Source organism: Pristis pectinata, chromosome 2, assembly GCF_009764475.1.
Source record: "Pristis pectinata isolate sPriPec2 chromosome 2, sPriPec2.1.pri, whole genome shotgun sequence".
NCBI lineage: Eukaryota > Metazoa > Chordata > Chondrichthyes > Rhinopristiformes > Pristidae > Pristis > Pristis pectinata.
Genome location: NC_067406.1, coordinates 54,132,504 through 54,149,019, shown reverse-complemented (window position 1 = coordinate 54,149,019; position 16,516 = coordinate 54,132,504). Strand labels below are relative to the sequence as shown.

At 39.5% G+C, this 16,516-nt stretch overlaps 1 protein-coding gene across 1 annotated transcript in view; it reads right to left on the bottom strand.

Annotated features, from left to right (window-relative positions):
* Positions 1–823: 823 nt before the first annotated feature.
* The window catches only part of ipo11 (importin 11), a 325,504-nt gene continuing 309,811 nt past the window's right edge, over positions 824–16,516 (bottom strand). Inside the window, exon 30 of the mRNA XM_052010436.1 lies at positions 824–1,852. Coding sequence (XP_051866396.1) covers positions 1,688–1,852 — 165 coding nt within the window. The 3' untranslated portion in view covers positions 824–1,687. The remainder of the gene's footprint in view (positions 1,853–16,516) is intronic.

Here is a 16,516-nt window from a genome sequence, read left to right as displayed (position 1 = left end):
CATGATTTCACAACTGCAACTCACCACAGTGACATGACACCACATCCCCAATGACCTACCCATTTCTATCTCTAGATATGTTAGCTATTCTCTGAAAACTGTGTGGTAAATTTCTGAATCCTTTCAGTGAACCCAAGACTCTCAGTAAATAGTGGTAACTTGCTCTGAAGGTTGAAGACTTTCTGGTAAAATATCACCTAGTATCTACGTTAGTCTTTCCTTTTGCAATTTATTTGCTGGCTATTTCTGAACTAACCACTTTGATCTAGTGCAATCCTTTAATTATTTCAAAGTCCACTATCAAATCTGCTTTAAACCCCTACTGATGTAAAACAAATCCGCAGCTCTCACCCCATACAAGAGCCCTAAACCTAGGTGCTGAGAGTGGCTATTCTCTCAATTTTTCCAGGAGTTAATTTACTCCATAAATGATGGGCCAAAGCTGGACATGATATTCTAGGCTTTTATATTAACTTAAAAAGAGTTTGTGGTTTTCAGAACTGGGAAGAAGTATTACTAACCGTCAACTAAATGCTCAAGCTAGAGATTCCTATTACATAGTTCTGATACTTTGTCACACAAGGGAGACACAACTTGTTGGGTGCATTAAATAAGAACTCACTTATACTGCTTCAAAAGTCCCTTCTTGTGTGGAGATATTTTCACCTTTCACTCCCATTAATCATGAACTTTGATGCACAAAGTCAAACAGCAACATTAGAATCTCATGTTGGACAATATTGTTGAAAGGGTTTGATGACAGTGAATTTCAAATTTAAATTAATTAATGTAGTCAAAGCTTTGCAAAAACACAATGATATTTGCTAAACAAAGACTTTATTGTTTTACTGGTAATCTTTCTTAAAGGATTTTGTAATTAGCCTGAAAACTGAATGATGGTGAATGTTCAAGTTCCATGTTGCTCATTAACATAAAACCTGAAGGAACACTGTGGATTTGAACCATATTCATGGAAGCAATTGAACATTATATTTAAATGGAATACTTGGGTTCCTGAAGGCCAAATCATGATTTTAAACTTACTTAAAATAAAAACTGAAAATGCTTGAAAATAGGTTTTGCAGTTGAGGTGAGGGTGATAAAATACAGTAAGGCATTATGTCAACATATTCTCCTACCTAGGCAGAATTTAATCTAGTTAATTCTACAGCATGAATGTGTGGATTAAATACACATTGTTTCCAAATTGGAGCACATTTAGCTGTGAAACTGGTGAACATAATTTATGAAACCAACCTATTTTGCAGCTGTAGCTGAGGGATACTGAGGCAGCAAAAATATTTTCTCCCCAAAAGTTCAATTTTCACTCAATTACTGTATATTTGCTATCACATCAACTGTTTTCTACAGTCACACTTTGTAATTTCCTGCAATCTTTCAAATCATACAAAATGAAAAAAGCTGCACTTTCTCTGGTCTTCAAATATAATGAACAATACTGAAGCTACGAAGAGCTCTTTTACCTCAGGCACGGTTGCCTTATTTTGCACTGTTTCTTCTTAACACAGTTCAAAATAATGTATCACTTGATTTCTCCATCAGGATATTACATCAGATTATGCATGAGGGGTGTTCACAATATAATGATGGAAGCTTTGGTGATGTTTGCTGTAAGAATATATTTTTGCATGTTTTCCATTTCTTCTTTAATAAGAGGAAACAGTTTTCACAACTTTTGTAAAAATCCTTGCAACTGTCTGATAACTTCAGTGTCCACAGATTCCATCAGACTCTGGAAGCCTTGCTCTCCGAGTAATTCTTGCTGTGCTTTCAGCTTCTCGTAGACAAACTGCTGCAGTGACACACTGTGCACCGGGTCTTTCAATGCAAGCTGCAGGAGTTAGATAAAAACAATAAATAATAACAACAAATTTTTCCTTTGCAGCACAATACACAGTTTGTTGGTATATCTGGTCCATGTCAATTTACTTAATAATGCTGTTTCGTGGCTGCTTGCAACACACAAACAAATTTTTACTGGCAGAGAATTCTTACTTGCAGTCATATTGTTATTTCCCATTGTTGAATAAATCGCAAGATTCAAATTGTGATAATATGGTATAGTTGCCATAGTAATACTAAAAACCTCTTACTTTTTAAAGTAGTACCAACTGCATGTTATTGGAAGGTCAAAAGATTGTTATGTTTGTTTGTGCCCTTGACAAAAGATTCCATCTGAAATCTTTCATCAGTTTTTAGGGCTGGTGAAAAATCATCTGTAAATTCAGTATCTATGCTGCTTTTTGATCATGTATCAAGCAAACATTTTCTCAGTCTACAGAGGCCTACTGAAAGCAGCCCATTGAAGGCGATTCTCATTTACTTTTACTAAAGGTATCACAGAGCACAAAGCAAACATGGGTGTGTTCGATAAAACAGAGTAACAGGCTTATGGGCTGAGTGGTTCTATCCCAGTTCCCACTTGGCTGTACATTCAGCCTGTTTGGGATTTACTTCCTTCAAAAAGTCCCACATAATTTGCCAAGGTTGGTGAAGCTGTTTTCCACAGAACAGTATTTTTTAAATTCAACTGGTGATATTGGTGACTGAATATTCTCCAATTACAAAATATATTTAGTCCTGGATACATGGCAATCAATAAAGGGTTATTGATTCTTTTTCAAATCATGCTTTCTTTATTGAGAATACATTAAAGACAAATTAAATTAATGTCTAAAGCTTATGTAAATTAATAGAATGAATGCCTTCAGAAATTTAAGAGATTTATAGATGGAATTCATGTACAACTATTTACCATTGCTTCAGCTCTAATATAATTGGACTGCGAAGCTATCTTGAAAAGAACAAAGTAAAAGATAAGGCATTCCCAGCAAAGAAAGAAGCAGAATTCAGCGGGGAAATTAGCTAGGTCCATTCTAGTGCACTTAGATGTAGTTAACTGCAGAGAATTACACCCTTACGGGAGGTTGGTTGTCTGCCTTCCTGGCTGTGGGTGATGCATGGCACACTAAATGAAAGAACATGTAACATCCTGTCCAAGAACATCATCACTGGAGGGAGCAAAGTACATTTGGCCCTTTATGCCTACTCAATCTAGAGTTTGTACAGTCACACTTGCACATATCTTTAAAGTGTCCACATTTTCCGTTACCTCATTTGTCTATACTTCTACTTTATGTATCTCTCCATGATATCACTTCTGTGAGAAACAATCTGGAAGGTTCTTTGCTGCTTCATCGAGTTTCCACTGATTGATCTGTTTGTATCAACGTGCTTTCTTTCTACTACTGTAATTCCATCTTTAATTGGAATTGCTACTCAGCTTCCATCCTCTTCTAATTTTCCTATTATCTCAAGCCTGGAATATTTAGCTCTCACTCACCTGCCCAGGTTGTAGCCAGGTCTTTGTAAAGATAAGTACACTATATCCTTTAATCCTAAAGGTGCTCTGAACACTTGCCAAGAAGAACATAAATCTTAATGGGGTAAAGTTTATGGATGGCCTAATAGGGTGCTGAGTGTGACCTGGAGCACAATTTATTCTCTCCCAGATTAAATCAAAATCAATTATCAGTACTTTTTCAACTGAGCTTTATATTATCAGCAAGAAAAAGTTTGACATATTAATGACATATTGTTTAACCCTAATAATCACTACTTAATAAACATAACCAAGCAGCTTTGTCAAACACATAGAATATTAATGAAAATGCATCCTATAAAAAGGCAAGCGGTATTCTACTTCATATTAACTCTGAATGACCTTTAGTTCCAATTAGAAAGTGGAATTAAGATTAAGGACAGGAAACCAAACAAAACAGTATAATTGGCAGTCACTAGCTTTAATTATGTAACAATGTCATGTTTATGCAGTGTGAAATTAAGGTTCTAGTCAATCTTCTGATAAAAGTAACCTTGAAGCACATAGTGGTAATAAATATGAACTTCAAGACAATGACACTAATAGAAACTTTGGAAAAACTCTTTTCCTATGACTCAAGGGTTATCAACTTGGAGCCTAATGCACCTAGCTGTAAACAACTACACTTGAAACTATCAGTATTAAGAAGGAATAACAAAGAAAACCACAGAGAAACTTGGAGAGCAAACAAAGAAATGATTCCTTCCATGATAACCTTTCCTTGCATTCAAATTTCAATGTGTTCTGGTGATGCTTTATCTGGAAAATATTAAACAAGATGATGCAGCTGATATCCTGGCTGTCCCACTTCAGGAAAGATGCATAAAATGACCAGTCCTGGAAGTGTGAGTAAATGCATTGCATGCGTCTTCTTGACCCATACAACATAGTTTGTATGATCTGACCCCTGGGCTGACCTGAAATAACTGACCCATGGAAGACCCATGGTGGGTAGGGGTGGGGAAGGTAAAATTATCTGAACTTTCTATATTGTATGAGAGTATAGACAAGTAGGTAATATAAACTAGTGAGTCCAATTATAATCACTGGTTGGTCACAAATGGAGTATAGAGCTTTACTTGAATGATTCCATGGATAGTTAGGATGAATATGTGGCTTCAGCAGTGGTGCAGAAGAGAGAATTTCAGATTCCTGGGGCATTGGAACCGGTTCTGGAGGAGGTGGGACCGGTACCAACCAGACGGTCTATACCTGGACAGGACTGGGATCAATGTCCCAGGGGAATTGCTTTCTAGTGCTGTTGGGGAGGGTTTAAACTAATATGGCAGGGAGTTGGGAATTCATGCAGGAAGAGAGGGAAGCAAAGCAGGGACCAGAGCAAAAGTTAGAAAAGAGAAAAGTAAGAGTGGAGTACAGAAAAGCCAAATGCAAAAGACACAAAGATTACTAGATTCTAAAAGGACAATGAGTGTAAGGGCACTTTATCTGAATGTCCGTAGTATTTGAAACAAGGTCGGTAAACTTGTGGCACAAATCAGTACAAAAGAGTATGATTTAGTGGTTGCAGGGTGGAGATGATTGGGAATTAAATATCCAAGGGTAGCAGGTAACAAAGAAGGATAGAGGCAGGAAGGTAAGGGAGGGGAGGTAGCATTCGCAATTAAGGGTGAGATCAGGGCGATAGTAAGAGATGATATAAGATCTAAGGAGCAGAATGTTGAGTCCTCTGGGTAGAGACTAGGAATAGTAAAGGGAAAAAAAATCACTGGTGGGAGTTGTCCATAGGCTACCAAATAATAACATTACAGTGGCACAGGCAATAAACCAAGAAATATCTGATGCATGTAATAACGGAACGGCAGTTGTCATGGGGGATTTTAACTTGCACATAGCTTGGGTGAATCAAGTTGGCTGAGGCAGTCTTAGGGAGGAGTTCATAGAATGCATCTGTGATAGCTCTCTTGAACAGCATGTTAGTGAACTGATAAGGGAAAATGCTCTTAGATCTGGTCCTGTGCAATGAGACAGGTAAAATTAACGACCTTGTAGTTAGGGATCCTCTTGGAAAGAGTGATCACCGTATGGTTGAACTTCTCATACAAATGGAGGGTGAAATAATTCAATCTAAAACCAGTGTATTATGCCTAAACAAGGGTGACTACAACAGAATGAGGGAGGAGTTGGCTAGCATAGGCTGGAAACACAGGTTATTTGATGGGACAGTTGAGAACAGTGGAAGACTTCCAAAGAGATTTCTCAAAGTTCTCAACAAAAGTACATTTGAGTTAAAAGCAAAGATAGTAAGGGTAGGGAGAGCCAGCCTTGGATAACTAAGGAAATATAGGAAGGCATCAAACTAAAAGCTCATGCAAACAAAGTCACCAAGAGTAGTGGGAAACTGGAAGATTGGGAAAACTTTAAAAAACAACAAAGAACCACTAAGCAATCAATAAAGGGTAGATAGATTGTGAAAGTCAACTAGCACAAAATATAAAAATAGATAGTAAAAGCTTCTATAATTATATAAAGTGGAAAAGGGTGGCTAAAGTGATTGGGCAATGCAGAAATGGCTGAGGCTTTAAATAACTATTTTGTGTTTGTCTTCACGGTGGAGGACATGTGTAACATACCAAAGAGAGATGTTATGGATGCAATGGGAGGTGAGGACCTCGATATAATCGCTATCACTAAAGAGGTAGAGCTGAGCAAATTAGTGGGCCTAAAGGTAGTTAAGTCCCCTGGTCCTGATGGAATGCATTCCAGGGTACTGAAAGAAATGGCAGAAGTTACAGTAGAGGCGTATGTGATAATTTACCAAAATTCTGGATTCTGGGCAGATCCTGGTGAATTGCGAAACAGCGAATGTCACACCACTGTTTAAAAAAGGATGTAGGCAAAAGGCAGGTAACTATAGGCCAGCTAGCTTAACATCTGTAGTCAGTAAAACACTTGAAGCTATCATTAAGGAAGAAATAGCAAGACATCTGGGTAGAAGTGGCTCCATCAGGTAGACACAGCATGAATTCAGGAAGGGCAGGTCCTTTTTGACAAACTTACTGGAGTTCTTTGAGGATATAACGAGCGCAGTGGATAGAGGGGAATAGGTGGATGGTGTATACTTGGATTTCCAGAGGCATTCGACAAAATGCCACATCAAAGACTTATCCACAAGATAAGGATGCATGGGGTTGGGGGTAATGTACTAGCGTGGATAGAGGATTGGTTAACCAATAGAAGGTAGAGAGTTGGGATAAATGGGTGTTTCTCTGGTTGGCAATCAGTGGTGAGCGGAGTGCCACAAGGGTCGGTGCTGGGCCCGCAACTATTCACAATATATATTAAAGATTTGGAAGAGGAGACAGTGTATCTAATTTTGCTGATGACACTAAATTGAGTGGAAAAGCAAATTGTGCAGAGGATGCAGAGAGTCTTCAGAGAGATATAGATAGGTTAATTGAGTGGGCAAGGGTCTGGCAGTCGTAAATGTGAGGTCACCCACTTTGGAAGGAAAAATAGAAGATCAGATTATTATTTAAACGCTGAAAGATTGCAGCACGCTGTTGTGCAGAGATCTTAAGACATAGGAGCAGAATTAGGCCATTCGGCCCATCGAGTCGGCTCCACCATTCGACCTTGACTGATTTATTTTTTCCTCTATAAGAGGTACTTGGGAGTGCTGATGCATGAATCGCAAAAGTTTGGTTTACAGGTGCAACAGGCTATGAAGAAGGCAAATGGAATGTTGGCCTTCATTGCTGGAGGGATTGAGTTTAAGAGCAGGGAGGTTATGCTGCAACTGTACATACTGGTGAGGCCACACCTGGAGTATTGCGTGCAGTTCTGGTCTCCTTACTTGAGAAAAGATATACTGGCTCTGGAGGCAGTGCAGAGGAGGTTCACTGGGTTGATTCCGGAGATAAGGGGGTTAGCCTATGAGGAGAGATTGAGTCGCCTGGGACTATACTCACTGGAATTCAGAAGAATGAGTGGGGATCTTATAGAAACACGTAAAATTATGAAAGGGATAGATAGAGGCAGGAAGGTTATTTCCACTGGTAGGTGAGACTAGAAGTAGGGGACATAGCCTCAAAATTCGGGGGAGTAGATTTAGGATGGAGATGAGGAGGAACTGCTTTTCCCAGAGATAGTGAATCTGTGGAATTCTCTGCCCAAGGAAGCAGTGGAGGCTACCTCATTAAAATCCGAGTCCACAGCCATATCAGCCATGATCTTATTGAATGGCAGAACATGCTCAATGGGCCAGATGACCTACTCCTGCTCCTATTTCTTATGAGGGACTTTGGTTAAACAGATGTGCAGAATTTGGGGTTGTTCTCTGTGGAACAAAGAAGGCTAGCAGGAGATCAGATAGAGGTTATTTAAAATCATGAAGGGTGTAGAAGGTAGATAGAGAAAAACAGCACCATTCAGAGGGGTCAAAAGAAAAGAAAAAAACGAACCAAAAGTGACACAAGGAAAATTGTTTTATGCAGCGAGTGATTATGGTCTGGAATGAACTGTCAGGAAGTTGGAAGAAAGTCAACAAGTTTAATTGTAACGTGCTTCACTGACAATGAGGTAGCTCTTGCAATGACTGGCAAGCTGCCTGAGCTTACTAGTTTTATGCTGTTGGAAGGGTACAGTTCCCCCAGGGTTCTCTCGCAAGCAATCCTGACTGGCAGCATTCCCACAGCTGACAGGTAAGGCCATGTAGGGTTTTCCAGCCAAATGATTGGTCTGGCCCTGAACTGCACTGCAATTTTATTGCAGCATGTGGACATTTGTCTTTGTTCCTTGTTTGTGTAATACAGTTTTTAAAATTGATCAAAATGTTGTCAAAAGTAACATAATGGTTTTTAAATGTAGTAAGTTCTACTAGGGAAGGGGCTGGACTTGATCCTGTATTAGGGAATGTGGATGACAAGTGGTGGAAGTGTCTGTGGAGGAATCCCTTGGGAACACTGACCATAATTCGGTAAGGTTTAAGGTAGTCATGGAAAAGGATATGGGTGTATGGATAGAATTAGAGTTTTAAATTGGAAGAGGGTTGAGTTCAATAATATAAGACAGTACCTGGTGAAAGTAGGTTGGGAGCAGCTGTAGAAGGGAAAACATCATCAGATAATTGGGAGGTGTTTAAAGGTGAAATAGTAAGAATTCAGAGTCATCATGTCCCATCAGGGTAAGAAGCAAAAATGGTAAGTTTTGGGTAACAACGGAAATTTAAGGTTTGATGAGGAAGAAGGAAGTGTATGTCAGGTATAGGCAATTGGTATCAGGTGAGCCCTTTGAAGTTTACAGGGGATATAGGAGAGAACTTAAGAAAATTGGGAGGAAAAAAAGGGGACATGAAATGGCCTTGGCAGTCAGGATTAAGGAGAATCCCCAAACTGTTTAGAAGTATATTAGAAGCAAGAGGGTAGCAAGGGAAAGAGTAGGACCCCTCAGGGGCTAAAAGAGAATTTTGAGTGTGGAGCCGGGGATATGAATGGGGTCCTAAATGAATGCTTCTCATTGGTATTCACTAGGGAGAAGGATGTGGAAGATGGAGAGTTAGGGGAAGCTCTATGCTGCTATCCTGGACATGTTTGCATCAGGAAGTGTTAAAGATTATTGCCACACATTAAAGTGGATAAACTGCAGGGCCTGATGGGATCTATCCCAGAATGCTATACGAAGCAAGGGAGGAAGATTATTGGGCTCTGATGGAGATTTTTGCATCCTTGTTAGGCTCGGGTGATGTACCAGAAGACTGGAGGACTGCAAATATTGTTCCTTTATTCAAAAAGAGCAGAAGGGATAAGCCAGGAAACTACAGGCCGGTGAGCCTTACATCTAAGGTAGGGAAATTATTGGGAGAAATTCTAAGGGACAGGATTTGTGTTCACTTGGAAAGGCAGGGACTGATTAGGTGGAGTCAGCATGGTTTTGTGCAAGGGAAATCCTGTCTCACAAATCTGATTGAGCCTTTCGAGGAGGTAACTAAGAAATTGATGAAGGCAGGGCAGTACACATGGTACTTGTGGACTCTAGCAAGGCTTTTGACAAGGTCCCGCACAGTAGGCTGGTCCAGAAGGTTACAACACATGAGATCCGGGACGCATTGGTAAACTGGATCTAAAATTAGTTTGGTGATAGTATCAGAGGGCAGTGGGGTAGGGGGTTCCTTTTCTGACTGGAAGTGTGTAACCAGTGGTGTGCTGCAGGGATCATTACTAGGACCTTTGTTGTTTGTTATATATATCTAAATGACAGATGAGAGTATCGATAGTCTGATTAGTAAGTACGCTGATGACATGAAAATTGGTGGAGCTGTGGATAGCGAAGAATGTTGTTTAAGGATACAGAAGGACATAGATCAGCTGGAAATTTGGACAGAGTGGTGGCAGATAGAACTTAACTTCAACAAGTCTGAGCTACTGCATTTTGGAATGTCAAATGCGGGCAGGACATATACAGTAAATGTCAGGGACCTTAGGAGGGTTAATATACACAGGCACCTTGGGGTACAAGTTCATAGTTCCCTGAAAGTGGCAACACAGGTGGATGGGGTAGTGAAGAAGGCACTTGGCATCCCAAGGCATTGAGTATAAGAGATGGGATGTCATGTTGCAGCTGCACAAATGCTGGTTAGGCTGCACTTGGAGTATTGTGGATAGTTCAGGTTGCCACGCTACAGGAAGGATGTGATAGCATTAGAAAGAGTGCAGATTCACCAGGGTAGTGCCTGGAATGGAGGGCTTTAGTTATAAGGAGAGACTGGATAGGCTGGGATTTGCTCTCTCTGGAACATGGGAGGCTGAGGGGTGACCCAATAGGTTATGAGGGGCATAGATAGGAAGATAATCAGTCTTTTTCCTAGGGTAGGAGAGTCTAAAACTGGAGGGCATATATTCAAGGTGAGAGGGGAGAAAGTTACAGGAGATCTGAGGGGTAAATTTCTTCACACAGAGGGCGGTGGTTATATGGAATGAGGTGCCAAAGGAGGTGGTAGAGGCAGAAACAATTACAATTTTTAAAAGGCAGTTATACAGGTACTGGGATAGGAAAGGAGCAGAGGGATACAGGCCTGATGCAGGTAAATGGGATTAGCCAAGATAGCCACCATGGTTTGCCAAGATAGCCACAATAGTTGGCATGGACAAATTGGGCTGAATGTCCTGTTTCAATGCTGGGCAGTTCTATGAGTCTATATACTTAAAAATGAACTAAAAATCTGTGAATCAGAAACTAACAACATTATCTTCATAAGTGAATACCTATTAATCACTTTTCAAGCATATGGATGTATGATAATAACATGCCAGGCTGCTGGAGGCTTGAGGTTGTGATGGCTAGGGAGAGTTTGGAAATTCAGAGGGCTGGGGAGGATGGAATAGCCCTTTACACAAGGGCCTTCATTAAGCAACATGAAAAGTAAGCCTGGTTTTCAGCAATGAACTTGGCATCCAGATCTTCAAGTAACTGCTGCCCTTAATCGAATGAAAACAGGAGTCCAGCACATATGCAAGAAAGTGACTGAGAAGTCAGACAATACCTGCTGGAAAATGTTACCTGAAGACTGGACATGAGAACAAACATATCCAAGGGTAAAGGTGAAGTGGGCATTTAGAGACATTGGAACTTATTAAAATTGAAGTAAATAATTAAAAATAAAAAGTCTCCAAAACATAACACTGAAAACATTAAAGCAAATAATTAAGTAACCTACCTCCCCCTTTGAATCCTAAATCTTTGCCCTAACCCCCCTGCTGAAATCAATGGGACTCCTGGTCCTGCAGCAGTTCAATTCTGGCACAGGACCCAGATCTAAACTGCTGCATGATCTGGAAAGCAATTCCCCAGTGTAACCTCGAGGAATCCCTGAAAGACCAGGTTCTGCAACTGGACTTTATGTGGAGTTTAGCAGTGGAACCAACATGACACATTTGGTTGACCCAATCTGTCAGTAGGTCCTAGAGTTCCACATTTCACAGATGGAACTAAGCCTTGAATTTATTTCACTTGGAATGACTGAAGGCTGGTTGTTCCAATCAGAACCACTAGCAAAGGTTAGGACTATTAAATTATAATTGTTTTGGGGAGAGATTTTATGGGTAAGAATCCATTTAGAACAACCATTTCAATATATTATAGTGAATCTACTGACTCTAATAGGTTTGCTAGTACCTAATTCTGCATAATAATCTTGCATCTTGCCTTTTTTTTTGGTTTTGGCTTCAACAGTTATTGAAATGCCACATTGATTGCTTTACACTCACATAGTCAAGAGCAAATAGAAAATGCTTGGTGTATTTCAGACCTGTCTCTCTATCAATTCATTTTGTGTCTCATTTAAGTTTATGAACACTGTCAGTTAATCCAAAATTACCTTTCAAATTACTGGACCATCAAAACAATCATTTGCCACACCTGTTAATCAACATTAATTAAAGATCTAATGAGAACACACTCATAAAATCACAAAAATATAATCTGCTTTACAAATTATTTGTAAGTGACATTAATAAATAAATTCCAAATAAAAACTGTCATAAATTACTCTTAACTGTCATCATGCAGAAAGGTGGGGACAAAGAATTTAAGTTTATATGTGCCTTTTGCAACCTAGGATCATCTCAAAGTGCTTGAGAACCACCAAAGTACTTTTTGAAATGTAGCTGCTATTGTAATGCAGGGAATGCACCACCACAAATAGTGCACACTTAACTTCTATACACAGGGATATGATTTGATCTGATAAAGTGTTTTTATGATGTTGATTTTAATAACAACTACTGGCTTGCACAAAAAGCTCTTTATATGCTACAATCTTTCTGTCAGTCTATGGGATAACTCATCTGCTCTTCTTTAAAACAAGTGCTATGTGACATTTAATGCCAACTAACAAAGTAAACCCTAGAAGAAAGAGCCTTGGTTTAGCATTTCTGAAAGACAGTGGCACTCACAGTGCAGTTGTCCCAGGTAGTGCCCTGAATCGTCAGCCTAGATTTCATAAAGTAGCTGCACTGTTATTTGTTCAGAGATTCATAAGAAGAAGACAAACAGGATTAGGCCACAAGGCCACTTCTGTTTGTTGTTCAATAAAATTATGGCTGACCTGATTAATGGACTCTTCTACATTTTCCTGCCTGATCCCAAGAGCCTCATTTCTCTGGGTCATGAACATATTTAATGATTCTGAAACAGAACCAGCGATTTTGTTTTTAAACTTAACTATGCCAAGGTAAGCATTTATGAAGCTTGTTCCTAATTATGAAAACTGTGGTTCTAGAGAATGTAAAATAGAAGCATTGGTGTAGTTCGATTGTATAGAAGCAGAATTGTCCTCTTAAACTGCTGCAGTCTGTTTGGTGAAGTTATATCCATTGTGCTGTTGGGCAGAGTTCCAGAATTTTCACCCAGTGATGATGAAGGATTATGAGTCTATGTGATACCTTATTGATGAGTGTGGTATGTTTTATTGTTCATGCAAAGATCAAATAAAGTCTGTACATCAGTAACAATCTATGACAGACAATATTATGTTGGGTACAAAGCAAGTACACTGACACCTGTCAATCAATGAAATGGAAGTTTTAAGCTCCTTAGTATACCATTGATCCTTCCTTTGCCATCTACATCTTGTAGTTACTTGTTTGAACATCTTTAATTGTTCTTGCTAATAATTTATGGCAAGAGATGGGGTGGCACATCTAGAGAGCTTCACCAGGTCTTGTGTATGGCAGGAGTGTCCTTTCTCAAGATCTTGGATTCACATGATGATACCAAGTTGCTAACAACTTATAAGGCTCAGTGGTTATGTATCAGTGCACATCTCATGCAGGTGATCTATTTTCCTGCCTTACTATTCTTCTACAGTTTGTGCCATGATCTCATTTACTTAGAATACTTATTGGCCTAAATGCACATTGTTACATTGGTTTGAGAAGTACAGTTAAAGAAACCTTACTGAGGATGTTGCAGATATTCATGGCAGTCACATTGGGCCAGTGCTAGAGATGGTGGAATATAAAGTGTTGACAAAGCACCAATTAAGCAATCTGCTTCACTCTGATTAGTATCAAACCTCTTGAGTGTTATTGGAGATGCATTCATCCAGGCAGATGCAGAGTATTCCATCATATTCCTGATTTGTTCCTTCTACATACCTTGAAGGCTTTGGCTGGTCAGTTGGTGATTAACTCATTGCAGTATGCAAAGCCTCTGACCTGCTGTGTATCCATGTACTTACATGCATGGTCTGTTAAACTTACACCAATGCTGACCTCCAGGATATCCTTGGTGGGTATCTGATGAGTGTAATGCCACTGAATCTGGGGGAAATAGTTAGATTTTCCCTTGTTGGATAAGGTCACTGCCTGGTGACAGTGTGTAAAATGTTAGCAGCCCAAGTGGGAATGTAGTCTTATTTTCATGCATGCATAGCCAGATGGCATATGAACCAAAGACTATGGTATCATCATTGACCATCCCCACAGTTCACCTTAGAACAGAACATTGATAAAACAGTTGAAGCTGGCTGGGCTTAAGAGACAGCCCTGAGCAACGCTTGCAACATGAGGCCGAGATGATAACTTCTAACGACTACAGCCATCATCTTTTATACTAGGTATGGTAGTATGGAGGGTTTTACATGTAGTCATGGTACCTTGTTGCCATAAGAGTCACTTTCACTTCACCTTTGGAGTTTGTTCACATTGTATCAATGTTATATTGACATCTTGAATACAGTGATCCTGGTGGAACACAAACTGATCATCAGGGAGCAGGTTCTGCTTGATTACAATGTCAGAAATTTCTTGGTCAGATTGGATTTGCCCTAGTTTTTGTGGATGAAACACATTAGAGCAATTTTCCACATTGTGGAATGAGTGCTAATGTTGCAGTTATACCATTTATGTCAGTCCTGATGCAGGGTTTCGACTCAAAATGTTGTCAATTCCTCTTCACCCACAGATGCTGCTCGACTCGCTGAGTTCCTCCAGCAGATTGTTTGTTGCTCCATATTCCAGCACCTGCAGTCTCTTGTGTCTCCTGTGATACAATTTATGGAAACTTATCTAGCTCATCTAACCTCTACTACATGAACATTATTTCAATTGAAACTTACTTTTCCACCAATCACATACCTATTAACATTTTAAAGATAAAAATAATCTTACAGAGACACAAGAGACTAGAGGTGCTGGAATCTGGAGAAAAAAAAACTGCTGGAAGAACTCGGCAGGTCAAGCAGCGTCAGTGGAGGCAAAGGGATAGTCGATGTTTCGTGTCAGGACCCTGCATCAGGACTGAGAGTGTAGAGGAAAGATAACCAGTGTAGAGGAAAGATAACCAGTATACTGGTGCATGATAGATGGAACCAGATATGGAGGGATGATGGGCAGATGGAACCTGGCAGGGGAGTGAGAGGGGACTGGAAAGGTGAACCAAGGAAGATGAAACCCAGGTGGAATGGTATGTGAACAATGGATAGATGGAGCCAGATGTGGGAGGGTAATGGATGGGGGTGGGGGGGGGGTGGGAAAGAGATAGTAAAGGTGAACAAAGGGAGACAGAACTAGGGTGGACTGGTGGGAATCGGAAAGGAAATATTGGTGCAATGCAGCCTAAAACTTTGATCTTCTTTTAAATTATCCAGCATTTATAGGTAAGTAAAAGTACAGTTTAAAAGATTCAAAAGATACAAAACATTTTTAAAATATTTTCCTTTACCTACATCTCCTCTCCTCCTCAAACCCATTAGGTAATTTTCCTCATGCCTGTAGCCTGTGGCAGATGTGCAATCCACTGCCCGTTCTTTGCCCCACTGGTCATATCGATGCTCACCATTAAGTGTGATACCAAAAAATTGTTTTGTCTTCATCATTTTATCCCCTGTTTGTTTGCTTCATAGCAGCTTGCACTCATGGTGAATGTTTACATTATTTTAGAGTTCATTATCAGACCCAAATTTCCACATCAGTATGGTCTTTCTTTGACTTTAATTAGCCCAATGGTTATGTTTTCAAAATTCTGATTAGTCTTCCCAGCTGCAGTTTTACATTAACTGAACATCCCACCCACCTTTCTATTGTCATGTCACTTCCTCTTGCCCAGATTCAAGAAATTTATGCAGGACCAAGCATCTCTTTTTCTTTCACTCTTTTCCCCAGTCTTCTATTAGAATTAGGTTAGGGCATGTGGTTGTAGTTTGCAAGGCTGGTAATTTTTTGCTTATCTTTTTGCTTTTTCATCCTCCATCACTCACTCCCTCCTTCCTCTCCACCTTTGTTGAATTATTCTGTCGATCAGTGTGACCTGATCACTGCTCTCTGCCAAAATGTCTTGTGCATTTTACCAAGGAAGATCAATCAGTAAATGAAAACAAAAGTCTTTTATAAAGATAAGTACTTAATAGCTAGCTTTAAAATGAAGACAGAGTGACCCAAAATTTCTGTTAAGATAATGATTCTAATAGTACTCACTATTATTTACGTGAAGATTTATGGGCAGATATGTGATTAAATACAGAAATTGAAAAGTTGTTATTGGTGGAGAAAAGGCACTCAGCAATCAGCTCTGCTAAATATAGCATCTTGTGGCTGGCATTCAAATGGAGTTGCTCTATTTGTGTGACTGATTAAAAAATACATGCCACAGAAAGTTGCTAATTCATTTCAAGATTACTTATCTTTGAAGGTAGTTATATCTTAATAACAGACAGTGAATTTCTCTGGCACTGAAAATTAACTAATATTTAATGGAGTCTCATCGTCAGGGTTTAATTATCATTGAAGATTTGGATAAAACAAGTAAAATTATTTTTTTATAAAAAAATAACACAGTTAGCAAATACAGTATTAAACCAAGCCCCGTGGAGGCACTCGTTTGTACATCGCAGGCAAAGAAAATGAAATTCTTGCATTCATTTGGAATTAGCAAAGAGCTGCTAAAATCAAACACACACTTCAAAGCTTCTCAATTATCAGAACAGACATGGGAACTTAGCAGTGTTACTTCCAGGACTAAAACCCATTGACTGCAAGAACAGGATACAACATCTCATTTCAAACTATCCTCATGTCTGCTTCCACCAGTGTCAGAATAATTTCTCTGAAACTCCTTTCTCTGTTAATCCACTATCTTTCTATACCTGAATTCCCCAAA